General features: G+C 55.8%; 2 protein-coding genes across 2 annotated transcripts; one reads left to right on the forward strand and one right to left on the reverse strand.

Moving 5' to 3' along the window:
- Positions 1-4912: 4912 nt before the first annotated feature.
- KISS1R (KISS1 receptor) lies at positions 4913-7795 on the reverse strand. The gene is given in 6 exon segments (XM_008150827.3): positions 4913-5035; positions 5037-5378; positions 5530-5762; positions 5987-6122; positions 6683-6807; positions 7552-7795. Coding segments are annotated over 6 exon segments (1203 nt in total).
- Positions 7796-11642: 3847 nt separating this feature from the next.
- R3HDM4 (R3H domain containing 4) lies at positions 11643-19369 on the forward strand. Its single transcript, XM_008150708.3, has 8 exons — positions 11643-11799; positions 15763-15917; positions 16529-16653; positions 17074-17197; positions 17349-17434; positions 17857-17942; positions 18029-18084; positions 19053-19369. Exons 1-8 carry the CDS (start codon positions 11717-11719, stop codon positions 19154-19156), a joined length of 819 nt encoding a protein of 272 aa, XP_008148930.1. The 5' UTR covers positions 11643-11716; the 3' UTR covers positions 19157-19369.
- Positions 19370-19802: the final 433 nt, after the last annotated feature.

The raw sequence follows: 19802 nt of genomic DNA on the forward strand, positions 1-19802 counted from the left end.
TGAAAAAAAAATTTTTTTGGCCCGGGCCAGCATGGCTCAGTGGTTGAGCGTTGACCTACGAACCAGGAGGTCATGGTTCAATTCCTGGTCAGGTCACGTGCCTGGGTTGCGGGTTCGATCCACAGTGTGGGGCATGCAGAAGGCAGTGGCCAGTGGGTGAGTCTCTCTCCTCGTTGACGTTTCTGTCTCTCTCTCCATCTCCCTTCCCTCTGAAATCAATAAAAATATATTTTAAAATATATTTGGTTAATCCTCACCTGAGGACATTTTCCATTGATTTTTATTTATTTATTTTTTACATCTGGTTGCTTATTTTTTAATATCCTCCTTCCTGGGGAGAGGGAGAGAGAGAGAGAGACATCAATGATGACAGATGTTGATATCCTGATTGTGATGTTGTCCTACCGTTTTCTAAAATGTTACTCTAGGGGAAGCTTGGGTGAGGATGTGGGAGCTCTCTGCATTAGAATCTAGAGTTTACAGTCATCTAGAAACAAAAAATAAAAATAAAAAATGAGGTTACCCCAGCAGGTGTGGCTGCCTCCTGCATGCCCCCTACTGGGGATCAAGCCCACAACCTGGGCATGTGCCCTTGACTGGAATTGAACCTGGGACCCTTGAGTCTGCAGGCCAACACTCTATCCACTGAGCCAAACAAGCTAGGGCTCCATTGACTTTTAGAGAGAGTGAAAGAGAAGGGGAAAGCCAGAGAGAGAGAGACATCCATGTGAGAGAGACACATGGATTGGTTGCACCTCGACCAGGGCCAGAGCCTGCAACTGAGGTACATGCCCTTGGGACCAGAATTGAACCCGGGACCCTTCAGTCCTAGAGCCATGTTCTATTCACTGAGCCAAACCAGCTAGGGTGGGCTATTATTTTTTGAGAGAGAGAGGGAGAAAGGGGTCAGAAACATGGATGGGAAACATCATCAATTAGCTGCCTCCAGCACGCCCCCTACTGGGAATCCAGCCTGCAACTCGGGCATGTTCCCTGACTGGGAATAGAACCGGTGACCTCTTGGTTCCTGGGTCTACACTCAACTGCTGAGCCACACCTGCTGGGCTAACTTCGTGGTTTTTGTTTTACTTTTTGTTTCTAGATGATTGTAGATTCTGCATTCTAATGCTGAGAGCTCCCATATCCTCGCCAGGCTTCCCCTAGACTCTAGGGCCTAGAGTAACATTTTAGAAAACTGTAGTGCAATATCACAATCAGGATATCAACATTGATGCAATCCAGCCATCCTATCTGATTTCCCCATTTTACTTGTACCAGTGTGTGTGTGTGTGTGTGTGTGTTGTTCCCTTCAGGTTTTTTTAATCCTCACCTGAAGATATGCTCTTTTATTGATTTTTTAGAGAGAAAGGGAGAGGGAGAGGGAGAAGAAGAGGGAAAGGGAAAGAAAGAAACATTGATCGGTCACCTCCTGCACACACCCTGACCAGGGATCGAACCCACAACCTGGGTATGTGCCTTGAGCTGGACTCGAACCTGCAACCTTTGGGTGTATGGCATGGGACGATGCTCCAACCAATTTAGCCACCAAATTGTAGTTCCCTACAATTTTACCACCTGTGTAAGTTCATAAATCTACCACCACCGTCCAGGGACAGACCAGTTCTAACAAAAAGGTCCCTCATGGCCCTGACCGGTTTGGCTCAGTGGGTAGAGCATCGGCCTGCAGACTGAAAGGGTCCCAGGTTCGATTCCAGTCAAGGGCACGTACCTTGGTTGCGGGCACATCCCAGTGGGAGGTGTGCAGGAGGCAGCTGATCGATGTTTCTCTCTCATCGATGTTTCTAGCTCTCTATTCCTCTCCCTTCTTCTCTGTAAAAAAAAATCAATAAAATATATATGTTTTTTAAAAAGGTTCCTCATGACACCCACCCACCTTTCCTTCCTGCCACCACCCTTCGCCCTGACAACCACTAATCTGTTCTCCATTTCGTCATTTTGCCACTTCGAGGATCTTTTTTTTTTTTTAAAATATATTTCTTTATTGATTTCAGAGAGGAAATGAGACGGACAGAGAGATAGAAATATCAATGATGAGAGAGAATTACTGATTGGCTGCCTCCTGCATGCCCCCCAGTGGGGACCAAGCCCGAAACCCAGGCATGTGCCCTTGGCCGGAATCGAACCTGGGACCCTCCAGTCCACAGGCTGACGCTCTATCCACTGTGCCAAGCCGGCTAGGGCCACCTCGAGGATCTTAATAGCTGGAACCACACATCATGAACCTCTGGGGATGATCCTTCCCACTCAGTGTCTTTCCTGAAGATCCATCCAAGATGTTGCCTGGATCCATAGTATGTCCATAATTTTTCCTTCTGAGTCATAGCTTGTGGTGTGACTGGCCCACAGTCTGTTTTCCCATCACCTGTTAAAGGACATCCGGTTGGTTCCAGTTTGGGGATTTTGCAAATACAGCTGCTCTGAACACATGTACAGGTTTTTGCATGAACAGAGGTTTTCATTTCTCTGAGATATATGCCCAAGAGTCTGTCTCTCTTAAATGAATTTTCAATTCCTTTTTTTCACAGAGAAATGCTGCCATTCGCTATGCACACACCTCCTCTTTTAATCCCTACAGCACACCTGGCTTTCCATTCCACAAACATCTATTCAGCCTACTGTGCACTGGGCCCTGGAGACACCTGGGGGACCGGGTAAGGCATGCACCCAGAGGGTACAGCACAAGGATGTTAGCGCTGTGTTGGGAAGCCAGTTGGGGTGCCTGGCCCAGCCTGGTGAGATTTGGGAGGACTTCCTGGAGGAAGAGGCAGCTGACCTGAGGCCTGATGGGTGAGTGAAGGTATACCTCGCCCAACAGAGGGACCTGCATGTGTCAAGGGCCAGATGCAAGAAGAATGGCAGCAGTTCAGGAAGCCACAGGGAGGTGTGATTTGGGAGATGTGGGAGGAGGAAAGGGAGGTGAGCAGGGCCCATGAGCAGAGAATTTCATCCTCACATCCAGCCTGGAGGCCAGGTCTTAAAGACCAGAACAAAAAGGTTCAGGCCAGCCGAAACCGGTTTGGCTCAGTGGATAGAGCGTCGGCCTGCGGACTCAAGGGTCCCAGGTTCGATTCCGGTCAAGGGCATGTACCTGGGTTGCGGGCACATCCCCAGTAGGGGCACGGTGCGCAGAAGGCAGCTGATCCATGTTTCTCTCTCATCGATGTTTCTAACTCTCTATCCCTCTCTCTTCCTCTCTGTAAAAAATCAATAAAATATATTTTTAAAAAAAAAAGAAAAAAAAAAAGGTTCAGGCCAACATCAAAACAGCACGATGGCCCGATCGGTTTGGCTCAGTGGATAGAGTGTCAGCCTGTGGACTGAAGGGTCTGGGGGTCAATTCCCATCTAGGACACGTACCTCAGTTGCAGGCTCCTCCCCAGCCCTGGCCCTGGTCGGGGCGTGTGCAGGAGGCAACCAATCGATGTGTTTCTCATATTGATGTTTCTTTCTGTCTTTCCCTCTCTCTTCCCCTCTCTCTAAAAATCAATGGAAAAATATCCTCGGGCGAGGATTAAAAAACAACATGATGTTCTAGCCTCTCAGTCTCATATTAATGTCTCCACAAATCTGGGTGGTGTGGAGAGCTATAATGTCCCCACATAATTGGGGAGGACAGGGGCCTTCCAAGATATGGGCAGCTGTCCCTCAGGGAATGAAGCCTTCAGCTTGCAGGGCTGTTTGGGAGACTGTACTATGCCCTCCTCTCCCCAGCAAGCACATGCAGCCCCACCCATCAAGAGATGGGGTTCTTCCCCCCCACACACACACACACACACACGCACACACTTCCACCCCAGCTGTGGAATCTGGTGGGATTCTGACAGCTCGGTATGGGAAAGTGAGGCTTTGGGACTCCTGAGCCCAGGCCTCAGGAAGCATGTAGTTTCTGCCTCTTCTCGGAAGTTTCTGCCGAGGAATGTCTGATTTTCCTGACGGCCATCCAGGAGAAAGCCCCATGGCCTCCTAGGAGCGCACACGGGAGGGAAGCTTTCTCCCAACGTCCTGGCCCAGCCAACACCACAGGGTCACAGCGCCGCCGGGCTGGAGCCCCATCACCCCACAGAATAATAAGAGACGATGAATGGCTGCTGTTCTGAGACACTCTGACTGGGCCAGTTTGTTACACAGCGGTCAACCCTGCCTCTTGCACAGCAGCTCCATGCTCTGTGCCCCAGCGAAGTTTTCCCAGCCTCTGGGGAGCAATCATAGCAGCCTGTTCTGCAATTTTAACATGCACATGGTGTTCACATTTAAACTTTTTTACTTATTGATTTTATTTTTTAAGTGGTTTTTTAAGTATTGATGTCAGAGAGAGGAAGGGAGAGGGAGAGATAGGAATATCAATGAGAGAGAAATATCCATAGGCTGCCTCCTGCAGGACCCCTACAGGGGATTGGTGGGCTTTATTGATTGATTTGAGAGGAGGCGGACATTGATTTGCTGTTTCACTTATTTATGCATTCGTTGGTTGATTCTTGTATGTGCCCTGACCAGGGATTGAAATCGCAATCTGGACGTATTAGGGTGATCGCTATAACCAACTCAGCTACCTGGACAGGGTGTGTTCGAATTTTAATATCGCTGACAATGGGATGAATCTTGCGATCGTACAGTATACCGAGTGAAAACAAAGTCTATTGATGCTTCCTGGAAAGTTCCAGATGGTGCCAGCATCAAAGTATCTTCAATTTCAGGACATAAAGAAATAATAATCACAATACCAACAACTGCAAACATCACAGTTTGTAACAAACGTTACAAGAGGACATAACATTTTCACTAAGATGATCTTGGACAAAAAATAAATATATTAATAACAGAAAAATGGCAACTGCTGTTCAAGCAACACCTGTTCCAGAGCGGGGCCCACCTCGATTCCACCAGAGTCGGCTCAGAGAGGGGCAGCATGTTCGCTCAGGACGCACAGCCTGCACGGCCCTGGCCCGCTGCTTCCCGGCTTCTTCTTCGTCGTCCTGGGGTCGCGAAGGGAGGCGGGGCGGTGCAGCTCCGCGTGGGTGGGGGGCGGAGAGATCCGAGGGTCCGAACCGCGGGGGGCGCTGGGGGCGCGTGGAAGCGCAAGAGCAGACGCGGCGCAAGGCCTGCCGGAAGTGCGAGCCCAGGAACGCGTAGAGCAGCGGGTTCAGCGCGGAGTTGCTGTAGGACATGCAGTGCGCCCAGATCTTAAGCGCGTAAGCCGCATAGCTGCGAGGGTGCCAGGAGCCCGACGGGCCCAGTGCCTGCAGCACCAGGAACAACTGGATGGGGCCCCAGCAGAGAGCGAAGAGCAGAACCACGGCCGCCACCAGCCTGGACACCTTGGCGCGCACAACGTCCGCTCGCTCCGCCAGCATCTGCCCCTGAGGGTGCAGGGGGGGTGGGAGGAGGAGAGGCTGTGGGACCTTCCCTCAGAGCTGCCCTCCTTGCCCCTCCGTTCCTCAGGTGTGCCTCCCCACCCCCCACTGTGCCCATCCCAGCCTGGCTACGCCTCCCACCCACCCAGCAGCGCACCTGCCGGGTGCTGTCAGCGGGCGCCGGGCTCAGGGCGGCGCGGCCCAGGTGGCGAAGCATCGCTCCATAGCAGGCACAGGTGGCGACCAGCGGCAGCAGGTAGAGTGCCAACAAGTTGTAGAGCGCAAAGGCGCGCTCGAGGGCGCGGCTGGGGAAGGCCTCGCTGCAGTAGGTGCGCGGCCCCGGCGAGAGGCGGTGCAGGGCGAGCACCGGCGCCGACACGGCTGCGGAGCCTGCACCACAGGCGGAGCTGAAGACCTTGCCCGGGGCCCGGGGACGAGGGCCAGGGCCCTGGTCTCCCAGGAGCCTCCCCAGTCTGCGCGCTCAGTGGTTCTTCTCAGGCAGCGCTATTGTGCGCATTTCCCGACGGCCAGAGAGAGATGGTGAGAGGGAAGGCGCCCAGGGCACGAGGACTTGTCCCCCCCCCCCCCCCCGTGTGCTCCCGCGCTGCACTCACCCACCCAGATGCCCAAGCTGACAGACAGCGCCAGGCGGGGCGTGCGGCGGTGCAGGGCGCGCAGCGGGAACACCGTCACGTACCAGCGGTCCACACTCATGGCGGTCAGAGTGGCGCACGTAGCCTGTACGGAGACCTGGGAGGGCCGGGAGCTGGGCGTGTGCCCCGCCCCCATCCTACTCCCCGCCTGGTCTGGGGTCTGCCTTGTCTGTGTCCACACTGCGGGTCCCCCTCCGCTCCCCACCTCCCCCACAAATGTCCAAACACTCAGACGCACACAGGGCGTGTCCTGGGAGGGTCTTCGGGGCCACAAATTGAAGGGTCAGGAGAGGGGCGATACCAGAGAGGACCCCAGAATAGGGAGGGCTTGAGGGCACCATTGGGGGCCTTCTAGACCCAGAGACTGAGACCCGGAGAGACAGAGCCATCCTCGGGACCGGTGGGTGGGGCGAGAACCCGGATCACCCTCCACTGCTCATCTCCAACACCCAGTGCCTCTCTGTAGTCCTGCCCTACCCATTGCTGGGGTCCTCCGCCCCCCCCCACTGGGTCCAGGCTACACCTCCTCCCAGCCTATCCACCAGGCTGATTCACCCCCCACACCCCCCAACCCACTTCCCACTGGGCCCCATCCTCCCCACTGCACCCGCCTGCCCACACCCAGACCTGCCCCTGGCTCCCCAGCCCACAGCCCACCTGCTGAATGTAGTTGACAAACTTGCACATGAAGTCACCCAGCACCCAGGCAGGCAGTGGGTAGAGTAGGGCGGTGAAGGGCACACAGCACAGCAAGAAGGTCATGTCGGTGGCTGCCAGGTTGGCTGCAGGCAGGAGAAGTTCCGGCTCTGGACAGGGGGCCTCCCCCCCCTCCAGCGCTTCTGGCCCAGCTCCCTAGCACCCACCTTTGTCTGAGTGACCAGCAGGACAGCTCCGGAAGGCCCCCTACATCCTCCAGTCTTCCCCTTTTATATTTCAAACATCCCCCACACCGACTTCACAGCTATTCAAGCTTCAGTGGGCTCACCCCGGTCTGGGCTGGGAGAGCCTGAGCAGGCCCCTGTCCCTCTGAGCCTCAGTTTTCTCATCTGCGAATTGGAGACCATGGTGCTGGCCCAACACCCACCATAGGATGGAGAACACGAACTGAGCACTCCCCTGTATGGCAGGTCATTCCATCACACAGGTGTGCAAACTGAGCCATGTGGCAGAAATTGCAAACTGGGAGCCCAAGGACCAAGCAGCCCCTCCCCTCCACTGCTTTTATTCATCGAATACTGTGTCGTAAGACCACATTTCAATCGGGCATCTTCCTAGAGTGGCCGGGGCGAGCTCTCCAAGCCACACGCTCCAACCTTTTAACTGCTGCGACCGCGTTGAACCCTCCTCCAACGCCAGTTTGCGACCTCTAGCCCAAGGCACGGGGCCAATAGGGAAAAGAGCGGGGACCCGGGGGAGACCCCTCTCTGGGAGGGCCCGGGGCACCGCTAGGGGGCGGTCCTGCCACTCCGCCCTCGTGGCGACAGGGGGTCTGGCAGACACGCACCGCGCAGCGCCGAGGTGCTCACCTATATAGAAGTTGGTCACTGTGCGCATCTGCTTGTGGCGGCAGATGACAAAGATGACCAGCGAGTTCCCTGTCAGGCCGAGCAGCATTAGCGCGCCAAAAAAGAGCGGCACAAGCCAGGCGTCCACGGACCACATCGCGGGGACCGGGCCGTCCGAGGCGTTGGCGCCACAGCCTGGACAGCCCGAGGCGTTGGCCAGCGCCCACCTGGACGCATTGGGCCCAGAGTTGGCCAAGGCGCACATGACTTTGCCGCCCTCTTCCTATCGATCGCTCTCCGGGACCGCCGCCCGGGGATGCACCTGCGGATCTCGGGAAGGATCTCGGCTGGAAGCCACCGGGTTTGGAAGGTGGCTCCTCCGGACTCAGCTACGCCTCTGCTCTTCCCGCAGCCGCCCCGCATTTATACCCCGTTCCCGCCTTGTCCCCGCCTTCCTGCCCCTCCTGCAGGCGCTCTCCACTCCTTCCCCTGCCAGTGGCCCTCCTGCCCGCTCAGCAACCTTTCCCCATTCTTTCCTCCCCCTGAACGGCGAGGGAGAGCACTGGAGGAGAGGGACTGGAGGAAGGGTTGGGGCAGAGCGGGGTGGGATGGGGTAGGCTGCTGTGCAGACTGGAAGGACCCACCCTGATCAGGGGAGGTGGACTCACTGTCCAGGTTCTGGCGGTTAGAAGATGCCTCTTCTTTAAAGAACACAATCTCCCTGGATTTGGGTTGCTGCAAATCAGACCCCTTAGGCGCGTCCACCTACCAGCTCATGGGCAGCTATTGGCAGACACCTGTACCGCTGCTGGTAGGTGGACGCTGTTGTACCTGAAAACCCACACCTAGAAATGGACTCCATAGGCTGGCCTGTGTACCAGGATGGTCGCCATTGTGGAGTACTTTGCAGCAGAGAATAAGATGCTACCATTTGTATAAAAAGACTGAAATGGGGGGAGAAATGAAGAGCTATGCACAGGCATCAAAGCACATCAGCTATCTCCAGGGGCAAGTACAAAGAGCCAGGTGGAGGGGAATGTCTCCTTGTCCACTCTTTTTATGCCTTCAAAGTTGTTCTGGACAACTTAGAATAAAAACCAGGGAAGAGAAATCCATGTGGGATGGTAAGAGGAACACGTTAGGTCAGTGATGGGCAACCTTTTGAGCTTGGTGTGTCAAACTTCGCCAAAAAACTGAGCATAACTCAGGTAGTGTGTCACTTTGAGGGAAAAACATTATTTCGCAAATGTTTCATCCTCAGGAGCAGCAAATGTTTCATCCTCGGCATGCGGCCGCCTCAGTGACCGCGTGTCATCAGAAATGGCTACACGTGTCAGTGCTGACACGCGTGTCATAGGTTCGCCATCACTGGGTTAGATGGAGATAGAGGAACTATTTGGGGAAAGCTGCTGAGTTTAATGGGCCTGAGGGAGCACTCAGCAAGTGGCTGGACCTTTGAGGTGGGGGGGACTCTGGGGAACAGCAGCAGCTCACTGACAGGCCAAGGGTCCAGGAGGTTGGAAGAAAGCGTGCCGGAAGCCAATTCCAGCATGTCAGCAGGGCTGAATCACCTGGGATGGCTGAGGGCATTTCCCCAAACCTGAAAAAGATTTGCATAGATGATTGCTTGCTGCCAGACAACTGAGGGCATCTTAATCTACACGTTATTGCCTCCTCCTGGCCAAACACCTGAACAGCTGGAGGTCATTCTCCAATCTGACAATGGCTTCTGTATACCAAAACCTGGCCTTTGAAGCATATATCTACCTTGCCTGAGACAATTTGTGTTAATAAATAGCCAGGGGTCCTGAGACAAGGAGAACTTAGTTCCTTTAGCTAAGCTCCTCTGGCCCCCCAAATGCCTTCCAAAATTATGTTTCGTCTCTGGACTCTTATTTAATTTACACACAGCGCTTCTCCAGATTCCTGAACCCTTCCAGATGCTGGATCAAGACCACTGGCAAAAGTGCAGTCCAGACTCGCTGGGAATGAGGCCCTGTCAGGTCAAGGCTCAGGCTGCGAACTCTAGGATTGGCACATTTACTGAGCAGCTACTCATCATGGGCCAGAGCAGGAGAGCAAACATTTGTAGCCCCCAGAGCCCCCTCCTCACTTCTTTCTTCTCTCCTGATGTGTATCACCATTAATTTCTTTGACATCTTTGCACATTTATCTACATGAAGTCACACAGTATGAGCTCTTTGGGGAGGGGGGGGGTCTTTTAATTGCTCCTCTTTTATTTCTGCCTTCCATTGCTCTTTTTAAAAAAAATATATTTTATTGATTTTTTACAGAGAGGAAGGGAGAAGGATAGAGAGTTAGAAACATCGAAGAGAGAAACATCGATCAGCTGCCTCCTGCACACTCCCTACTGGGTATGTGCCCGCAACTAAGGTACATGCCCTTGACCAGAATCGAACCTGGGACCCTTGAGTCCGAAGGCCGACCCTCTATCCACTGAGCCAAACTGGTCAGGGCTCCATTGCTCTTTTTTTAAAAAAATTTCCCCATCACCATTTATCCCATCTATGCCCCCTTCCACCTCCACCCACCCTCACGCCTGCAATCTCCCCCTTGCTCCTTATTTGTTCAGATAATTGGGTTATTTGTTCTGTACAATTTGCACCCGACTGGGTCTGGCAGGTTGCATCCCTGTGGTGTAGGTTCCCCACTTTCCTGGTAGACTGAAGGGTGGATTCTGGATGTTAGAGCAGATTTAATTCTGTGCTCTAAGTCCTCCCATGGCTCCCCAGTGCCTTCGGGACCAAAACCAGATCTGTCATCACCAGACTCAGGAGCCTGCCCCTCCCCTCCACCTCTACTCCCCCTGCCTCCCACTCACCTCCCTGCTCTGGCCACTCTGCATTGGCTATTTGTTCTACCCTGTGGGTGAGGGAGGGGTCGTCTTGGTCACTGCTGGGTCCGCAGAGTCCAGAAGTGGCCCCATGAAATAGGAGGCTTCTGTTGAATGAATAAGCCCAAAATGCCAAAAGTGGTGGGTGCTGACATCCCAATTATTTGGTTTTTAGTCCTCACCCAAAGATATGTGTGTGTTTTTAATTGATTTTTTAAAGGCAGGAAGGGAGAGAGAAACATCCATTGATTGTCTGTGCCCACACTGAGGGTCACCCCCTTCTCCCCCCGCCCTCCTCCCCCCACAAATGTCCAAACACTCAGGTGCACACAGGGCGTGTCCTGGGAGGGTCTTCAGGACCCACAAATGAAAGGGTCAGGAGAGGGGTGATACCAGAGAGGACCCCAGAATAGTGAGGGCTTGAGGGCACCACTGGGAGCCTTCCGAGACCCAGAGACTGAGACCCGGAGAGGCAGAGCCATCCTCGGGACCGGTGGGTGGGGTGAGAACCCGGATCACCCTCCAGTGCTCATCTCCAACACCCAGTGCCTCTCTCTAGCCCTGCCCTACCCATTGCTGGGGTCCTCCGCCCCCCACCACTGGGTCCAGGCTACACCTCCTCCCAGCCGATCCACCAGGCTGATTCACCCCACCCCCCAACCCACTTCCCACTGGGCCCCATCCTCCCCACTGCACCCACCTGCCCACACCCAGACCTGCCCCCTGGCTCCCCAGCCCACAGCCCACCTGCTGAATGTAGTTGACCTCGGGATTGAACCCGCAATCTGGGTATGTGCCCTGACTCAGCCACCACCCTTGCGTGGACTGGACGACGCTGTAACCAACCGAGACACACTGAGGAGGGCCTGAGTCCTGCTTTCAGAGATGTGTAAACTGAGGCATGCGGCTGGTGCTCCAGGGCTACACTCTCATGAACGACACGGAGGGAGCTGGTGGAAGAGAAGGCCCGCGGTGCTTGGGGAGGGGTGGGGAGCTCGAATCATCCATCCTTCCACCGCCTCCGGGAAGGACGTCCCTGCCCTCCCCGTTACCCAGGCCTCAGTTTCCCGTTCCCCGGCTGGCGCCCCGCCATGCCCGCAGCCTGGGTTTGTGGCCGCCGAGCCACTACCCCCTCCCTTTCTCAGTTTCCCCGTCTGGGCTGGGTGCCCCCTCCAACCGCAGCCCGGGGTTTGGCCGCCTTCCTGGCAGCGACCCCGCCCCGCACGGCCAGCCCCCGAGACCCGCCCCGGCCCGCCTCCGGGCGGCCGTCACTTCCTGCCCGGCCCCGCGGAGGCCTGGCCGGGCGGCGGCGGCGGCGGCGACCTCCGAGCCATGGTCGCCCTGGAGAACCCCGAGGGCGGCCCAGAGGAGGCGGCAGCGACAGCCGGGGTCGTTCCGGGCGGGCGGCGGACGCTGTGAGCGCGATGGGGCGGGCGGGGCGCGCCCCCCCAGGGCTCCGGGGCTCCCTTCCCTCCACCTCCTCGCCCAGCCACAGCCCCGAGCCCTCCCCGCCCCTTTGCCTCGGTGACACCCCCCAGACGCCGGTGGGAGTGGGGGGCTTATTGTTTCCGTGCGTTTCCCTGGGGAAATCCCATTTCCGACCCGCGGGGTGTTTGCTGGGGCGGAGGGCGCACGCCGGCGGGGGGTGTAAGGACCCCGGGGCCCTGGAGTCCCAGGTACCGGACCGTCTGGGGTCCTGGGAGCACCTGTTACCGCTCGGGCCAGGCGGCCGCTGTGTGGTGTCCCCCGGCTTTTGTCCACACGCGGGGTTCCTGTCCCCAGGCTGGGCACTCACCCCACAGCCAGGGCTGGATCCCCACCGGGATTGTCAGCCTCCTTCCTGGGTGCACAGGGTATGGGTTTATCTCCGGCTACATACCCAGATTAACCGGGGGTGGAGGGGCTTAAAACCCGGTCAACCGGAGCCTGTCTGTCCTCGGAGGGAGCCTGGACGCCAGTGGAGCGAACCCATATGGGTGCAGACACCCCTCCTCCATATGAGTGTGGATCCTGTGGGTCCCAGATTTCCTTTGAACCCTGGAGTTTAGGCAGAAACACCAGGGTTCAAAGGGTGTGGTCCACCCGCCCTGTGCCTCAGTTTCCCCCCTAGTAAAATGAGATAATAACAGTGGCCTCTTCTCAGAATGGCTGGGGGTCAGTGACCCTGTGCCCCCTGAGGTGCCCAGCACAGGAGTGTCCATTCTTTTATTATCTTAAACATCTTATTATTGTAGTTTTATTATTATTTGTAAAGGATTTTATTGTCTTGTTATGTTTGTTATTACTTTATTGTTATTTATTATTAGCTTATGTTATCTCATCTGGGCATTTACCTGAGGCCTTCCTGGTCTCTACATATATCGGTATTTACCGGAATGAGAGGTAATACCTCTTTTAAGAGGCCTTAACCACAAAAGTGCGTATTTACCTGCCAGGTGTGTTACTCTGACCTGCACAGAGTGACCCTCACCTCTGTGTTTTGGGGTGTGTGGCCACTGCTGGGTGGCCCCCGCTGGCCCCACCCAGTCTGAGTCATCTCTCTACCCTGAGCCCTCTTGGTTTCCTGCTAGGGAAGTAGGTTCCCGTCTTGCCCGTCCCTGAGGGAGGGGACAGGTCGGAGGAGGTGATTTTTGCCCAGGGCAACAGTGTCAAAATTCCCCATTTCAGGGAGCAGAATTGGGGGCGATAGGGTCTGCCCTCCCAAACCCAACCTGACCTAGCAGCTGTTCACCATTGGGCCTGTCCACTGTGCACACGTTTCCTGAGGACTGCTGGTCCAGGAAGCCTCAGGTGCCCCCTCTGGATCCTCAGTTTCCCCATCTGTAGAGTGGTCTTTTTGGGTGGCACAGAGAGCAGGTGAACAGCTATTGAGCACCCGCTGTGGGCGGCCCGGTGTTGGGGACACAGCAGCGACCAAAACGACCTCGTCCTGTGTCCTCTTTGCACAGGTCTAGCAAGGAAGGTGAGGATTAAGGAGTAAACACATACATGGACCAGCTGATCTTGGATCCAATTGGTGAAGCATGCAAACAGGGCTGATGGGGCTAGGGGGGGCTGAGGCGGTTTCTGGGGAGGTGACATTTGAGCAGAGGCCAGAAAGAGCTGAGAAAGGGTGCCTCAGGCATAGGGCTCAGCACATGCAAAGCTCCTGAGGTGGGTTGTTTCTGGCTGGTTTGAGGGACATGGAGGGGATCCCTGTGGCTGGAGCAGAGGAAGCCCCCAGAGGAGAGATGGGGGTGGGCATTGATGTTTTGCCATGTAGAGATCATTTTATATAAAGTTTACACTGATAGTCAACACCCCTCCCCCCAGCCTTTATAACAAATATGAATTCCTGGGAAACCGTGCCCCGCCCCCTTTATGCCTTGTCCTCTCTGTGTCTTGAGTGGGGGGACCCAGGCCCTTCGTATTTACGTGTTTCTTATCTCCTGCTGGAATCTGGGTGAAGTCAGGAGGCTTGAATTGATGGTGGACTCATTTTACAGTGCTCAGCCCGGCACTTGAGGCCCAGAAGAGGGTAGTAAGCCCCCTAAATGCCTGGGAACAAGACAGACAGTGTCTCCAACACCAGGTCAGGGCAGAGCTGGGCCTTTCTCTGACAGTGCGAGGGAGCCACGGGTGGTGGTGGAACAGGGGAGGGACCTGTTGGGTCTTAGTTAGGTGGGCTTTCGTCTGGGGTACCCACCACGGATCTCTGTGAACTCACAAGTGAAGCAAGAGGCTTCCTTTTGTTGTATGTGGGCGTTCTGTTCAGACTCAGGTTCAAATCTTAGCTCTGCTCCTACTCTGGAGGTGCCGGGAAGCCCTTTTTCTCAAAGAGCCCAGGCCATAAGGGCTGGAGCTCTCTCACGGAGTCCTGCCCTGCTCTGATGTCTGATAGCTCCCCCAGGATGTGGCTTCTGTTATCTGCCCAACCAGGCTACCATCCTGGACTCTGTCCAGCTCCTGGAGTGGAGACCTAGACACTGGAGCCCCAGGGAGGCCATGGGTGAATCTGGAGGTTGGGGTGGGCGTGCTTGAGCCTCAGGAGTCAATTCTCAGGTCGGAACCTGTGCTGACTTGATAAGTGAATGCTCACCCCAGGGATGTTGCTATGATCATTGGTGTGGCTGAGGGGGTGAGCTTCCCCATCACAGGAGGAAACCAAGCCTATGGGGGTTGGGATGCCAGGGGAGGGTGCCTGTTCCAGCTTCTCTTGGCTTTGAGTGCCCTCTCCCAGTGTGTGTGTGTGTGTGTGTGTGTGTGTGTGTGTGTGTGTGTGTTGTGTGTGTGTGTTTGAGCACCTACTGTGTGCCAGGTATAGCTGTGAGTGCCCCAGGAGAGGTTATGATCTATTGGGAGAGGTGAGGAGTCATCAGTGGAGTAGAATGTACGGTGATCCAAAAACCAAAGCAATAAAGTATTACACGGAAGAGGTTGTGGTCTTACTGAGGAAGTTTCAACAGAAGCCAAAAGGAAGTGAGCCAGCGAGCCATTCGGAGTCTAGGGGACTGTGTACCAGGCAGAGGGCATAGCCAGCGCAAAGGCCCAGAGGTGGGACTGCGCCTGGCTTATTGGAGGAGCAACAGGAGATGACGGGAGTGAATGAGGGAAGGTACATGGGGAGGGGGATCCTGGCACCCCAGACATTCAAGAGCCAGAATCCACTATTGCCCCACACCGTGAGGGGTTCTGAGCCCAGCAGGGACCGCCCACACTCTGTGAGTCCGCTGGGGACCATCCTGTGGTTTGGTGTTGTCAGGGACTGACCAGAAAGCCCCAGCAACTTCTTGCCTTGAGGTTTCTATCCAAGAGCCCCCTGCCGCTCCTATGCACCTGGCCTTCTGGTCCCCAGCAGGAGGCTGGGTGGCCCTGCTAATCCATCTCCATAGTTAATGCCATTTGCTCGGAGGAGGGCAGATTAGCTGGAGGGGGGCACTCCAGCCCCCTCCCTGGTCCTGGTCCCTGGGCACGTTGGGGAAGCTGGGCTCAGGCGAATCAAGTCTTGGAGAAACTCCCAGAGGATGGTGGTGCTCAAATCCATACACTCTGGGCCTCATCGGCTTACAGCTACAGTCTGGAAACCTGGGGGAGAGGGGAGCAGCTTTTCTCAGCCACCCACCTGATGTGCGAATTCTCTGAAGGCAAGTGTCTTCTCAGAGCTTCAGTTTACTAATCTGTCATCACAAGTATGCCTGCATTTCGGGTGATGTGGCGATGAAACACAATTAAATGTTAAGGGTCCAGGGCTACATACATGGCAGGGGGTGAGCTGCCGCTGCTGAGGGAAACCAAGCAGGTGAGGACTATGGTAGAATGGCAGTGGTAGGGTTCTGCCTGGGCGTCCTGGCCTGTCTTGGCCCTGAGGACGGCTCCCCGCCCTAAACCCTGGCCCACAGGCACCTTTCGGGATGCCTGCCCGCTCTAGCTGGCTCCCAAGTGAAGAGGTTCTCGGCCTCCAAGCGGAAGCAGCACTTCATCAACCAGGCCGTGCGGAACTCAGACCTTGTGCCCAAGGCCAAAGGGCGGAAGAGCCTCCAGCGCCTAGAGAACAGTGAGCAGGGGTCAGGGGTGCCTCCTGGGGGTTCCTAGGTCTCAGATGAGAATGGTATGCATGTTGGAATTATCTGCTGCCCTTACCGTGAGCCTGGCCCTGAGCTGGGCAATCCTGGGGCTGGGCCAGAGGGAACTTGAGGCATTGGAGCCGGGGCTTTAAAGGGTGTGTAGGAGTTCAACAAGGCAGGAAGAGGTAGGAGGAGTTCTGGAGGCTGGATGGTTTCTGTACCTTCTGGGAGAGACAGTTGGAATGTGGAGGTGGGGAGGCTGGTACAATCCAGAGAGCAAAAGCTATAAATATAGAGAAGTTAGAGTGTCAGCCCGAGAACTGAAGGGCCTCGGGTTTGATTCCCGGTCAAGGGCACATACCTGGGTTGCAGGTTCAATTCCTGACCCCAGTCAGGGTGTGCGTGGAAAGCAACCAATAGATGTGTGTCTCTCACATCGACGTTTCTCTCTCTCCCCACTCCCTCCCTCCCATTCTCTAAAAATCAATGGGAAAAATATCCCCATGAGAATGAACAAAAACTATAAACATAGAGAGAGGGAGGAAGCCTGGAGGGCCCCAAAGGCCACACCCCAGCTCAGAGACCATCTGTTTCCATCTAGCTCAATACCTCCTGACCCTGCTGGAGACCGACGGGGACACACTTGGTCCGGAGGATGGGGACCTGGCGCCCCCCGCAGCACCTGGCATCTTTGCGGAGGCCTGCAGCAATGAGACCTATGTAGAGGTGGGGCTCCCGACGCCCTCGCTCCCTCCCTCTGCTCCAGCCACACTGTGTTTCTGTTCTGGCTCCCACCACCAGGCATGGCCTGTGCTAGTGCCTCCACCGGGAGTCCCCATCGACCTCTGGTCCCTTGATGAATGCCCCTTCAGTCTCCCTCTGGGTTCTTCAGACCAGGCTAGAGCCCCCCCACCCCACCCCAGAACCTCCTAGCACCCATGACTCCTCTGCTCATCCATATAGATACCCCTCCCCAGACAAGCAGGTCTTCAGGTGTCCCATGACCTGGCGGGTCCAGTGGGCCAAGGTGTCCACAAGGAGTATTTCTGTACACTTTGTGGCCCCCTGTGTGCACTGGCCAGATGGGGAGACTGATGCCCAGAGATGCACCATCATTAGCCCAGTGCCTGCCTGCCTCTGTTCCAGGTCTGGAATGACTTCATGAACCGCTCCGGGGAGGAGCAGGAGCGAGTCCTCCAATACCTGGAGGATGAGGGCAAGAGCAAGGCCCGGAGAAGGGGTCCTAGCCGGGGGGTGGACCGGAGGAAAGGTGCGGCCTGCATGGGGGGTGGGGGGTCCAGACTTGTGGGTTGGGGCCTGGCCTAGTGTGTGGGGCGGGACTAGGGACAGCTGGGGAGGAGCCCAGTGGGGCGGGCAGGCAGTTTGCTTCAGCTGCTGCCCAAAGCCTTGGACTCTTGCAGAGGACCCAGCCTACACCCCCCGAGAGTGCTTCCAGCGCATCAGCCGGCGTCTGCGAGCCGTTCTCAAGAGGAGCCGCATCCCCATGGTGAGTATCAGGCTGGGCCCATCTTTCCCCACCTGCCTGTCTCAACTTTTCAGTTGGGGGTGGCATGAGGGCACCAGTTACATAGTGCATGTGCTGCAGTGGAAACTGGGTGGGATACACACCAGTGTGATCAGAATGCAGGGCCCAGGGCTGGTCAAGGGTGGGAGGGTCAGGGGCAATGAAGGTGGGCACTGCAGGATGTGTAGGAGTTCACCAGGCAGAAGGGGCAGGCATTCAAAGATACGAAGATTTCTAAGTGCCTGGAATTCTTGGAACTCATTAAGTAGCCTCATGTTGCCGGTCAGAGGCCGCATTTGAACCCAAGGCTTTGAGCTCTGGAGACTGTCCTGGGCATGGGGGTGCTTGGACAGCCTGGCCAAGATCTCAGTGTCAGCCTGACCCCGGGCCTATATCTCCTGCAGGAAACGCTGGAGACCTGGGAGGAGCGGCTGCTGAGGTTTTTCTCAGTATCTCCCCAAGCCGTGTACACGGCCATGCTGGACAACAGGTGACTGGTGGGGGCAGGTGCAGCAAGCTCCCTCCATGTGTGCCTTGACCCCAGCCTGTGGCCACTCACCACCCATTCCTCCACAGCTTCGAGAGGCTCCTACTCCATGCTGTCTGCCAGTACATGGACCTCATCTCAGCCAGTAAGTGCCTGGCAGCTCTGGGACCCTCCCAGTGAATCAATTCTGCCCACAGAAACCGAGGCTACCCGGGATCTGTTTACTCAGTGGGAGGCTTCTGGAGGCGGGCGGGGGCAGGGGGGGGGGGCGCAGGGAGACAGCCTGAACAAAGCAGTGGTAGTGGAACTCTGCGTTAATTCATCAGAGTACCTGTGGTCCTGGCCTCACACAGGGCGATGCTGTGGACACAGACCCCACCTCCATCCACATCTTCAGAGCCAGGGGGAGAGAGGGGCCTATGTGAGGGTGATGAAGCTGAGCCTCGAGGGGACCCCAGTGTCTGCAGGGTCCTCATTTAGCCATCCTCCCCTCTGCTGTGCCACACATGACTTCTGGCAAGTGCCCCTTCTTGGGGCCTGTGTCCCCAGTTACAAAGGGTGGTTTTGGGACACAGCTCTCTAGGGAGGTTGCTTGTAAGGCTTTGCTGCCTGTCTGGCTGTTTCCTGCCCAGAGTTGCTTAGGAGACAGTTCCCATGGCAACCCAAGATGTTTCATCCACATGCTTGTCTTTGTTCTCAGGATGGATGGGGGGGCTTGGCTGGGGGGTGCTTTTCTGCTGGAGTCCAGCTGTTGCCTGAACACAGCGGAGGAGGGGCCCTGGTAAGATGGGGAGCAGGAGAGAGGCAGAAGTCTCCAGGTGGGACTGAGCTTCAGAGTCACCGCTAGGGTAGGGATGGAAGCAGGCGAACTGGGAGGAGGCAGGACATTTGTTCCAGGCTGTGAGTGTGCCCTTGGCCTCCGGCCTGTGTATACTCAGTGCATCAATCTGAACACGGATAAGAAACAGAAAGGATGAAACAGGTTGCAGATGGAAGTTCTCATGGATTTGGAGCTGCTATTGTGAGCCTGTCACCGTCAGCCAGACCCCAGGTGCCAGCTTGCCATGCCTCTTGCATTCTTTTCATTCTTGCCCTACTTGTCACCTCTTGCAGGTGCCAACCTGGAGGGCAAGAGACAGATGAAAGTCAGCAATCGGCATCTGGACTTCCTGCCCCCTGGGCTGCTCCTGTCCGCGTACCTGGAGCAACGCAGCTGATGCCAGCCTGCCTGCCCCCCCGCCCCCCTTCCCTTCAAGATTCCCTATACCTCCACTGAAATGTTTGTTAATTTTAGAATTTGTCATGCTGTCCCCTTGGGATGGCACTCTCACCCTAGCCCCATCCCATCCCAGCTCTTCCAGGGAAATGCTGGCAGCTGGAGCTGCCTTAGACTACACTGGGCCCATAACTCCCCGCTCTGGTACTCGCATTTGGGCAGCTTTCTCAGCCCAGTCTGAAGCTTACGCGAGGAGGGAGAGGCTAGGTTTTTATCACTTTTAATGAATTCGGGATGATGTGTTGTTGATTTTAAAATTTTCCTTTTGGGAAGAAAAACCAAAAACGCCAACTGATAAATTGGGGGCTTTGTTCTAGTCCCTGCTTGACTTCCCTCCCAGTTTTTGGCTAGAATTGGGGGGTCTCTGGGGTGCTGCCCCTCACCCCAGGAGCATTACGTGTTGTGTGTGTATGCGTGTGTTAATATGCATGCTGGTGTCCTGCTACCCAGGACAGCAGCTGTGTCTTAAAGGCTGGTTTTACCCTCTTGGGAATGTGTGTTTCCTCCCCAGGTGCCTTTTGGTGGCTTTTGGGGCCCTGCCTGCTCTACAACTCCTCCCTCCATCTTTTCTCCTCTCTTCATACTGG

The sequence above is a fragment of the Eptesicus fuscus genome, chromosome 6 (genome assembly GCF_027574615.1).
Source record: "Eptesicus fuscus isolate TK198812 chromosome 6, DD_ASM_mEF_20220401, whole genome shotgun sequence".
NCBI lineage: Eukaryota > Metazoa > Chordata > Mammalia > Chiroptera > Vespertilionidae > Eptesicus > Eptesicus fuscus.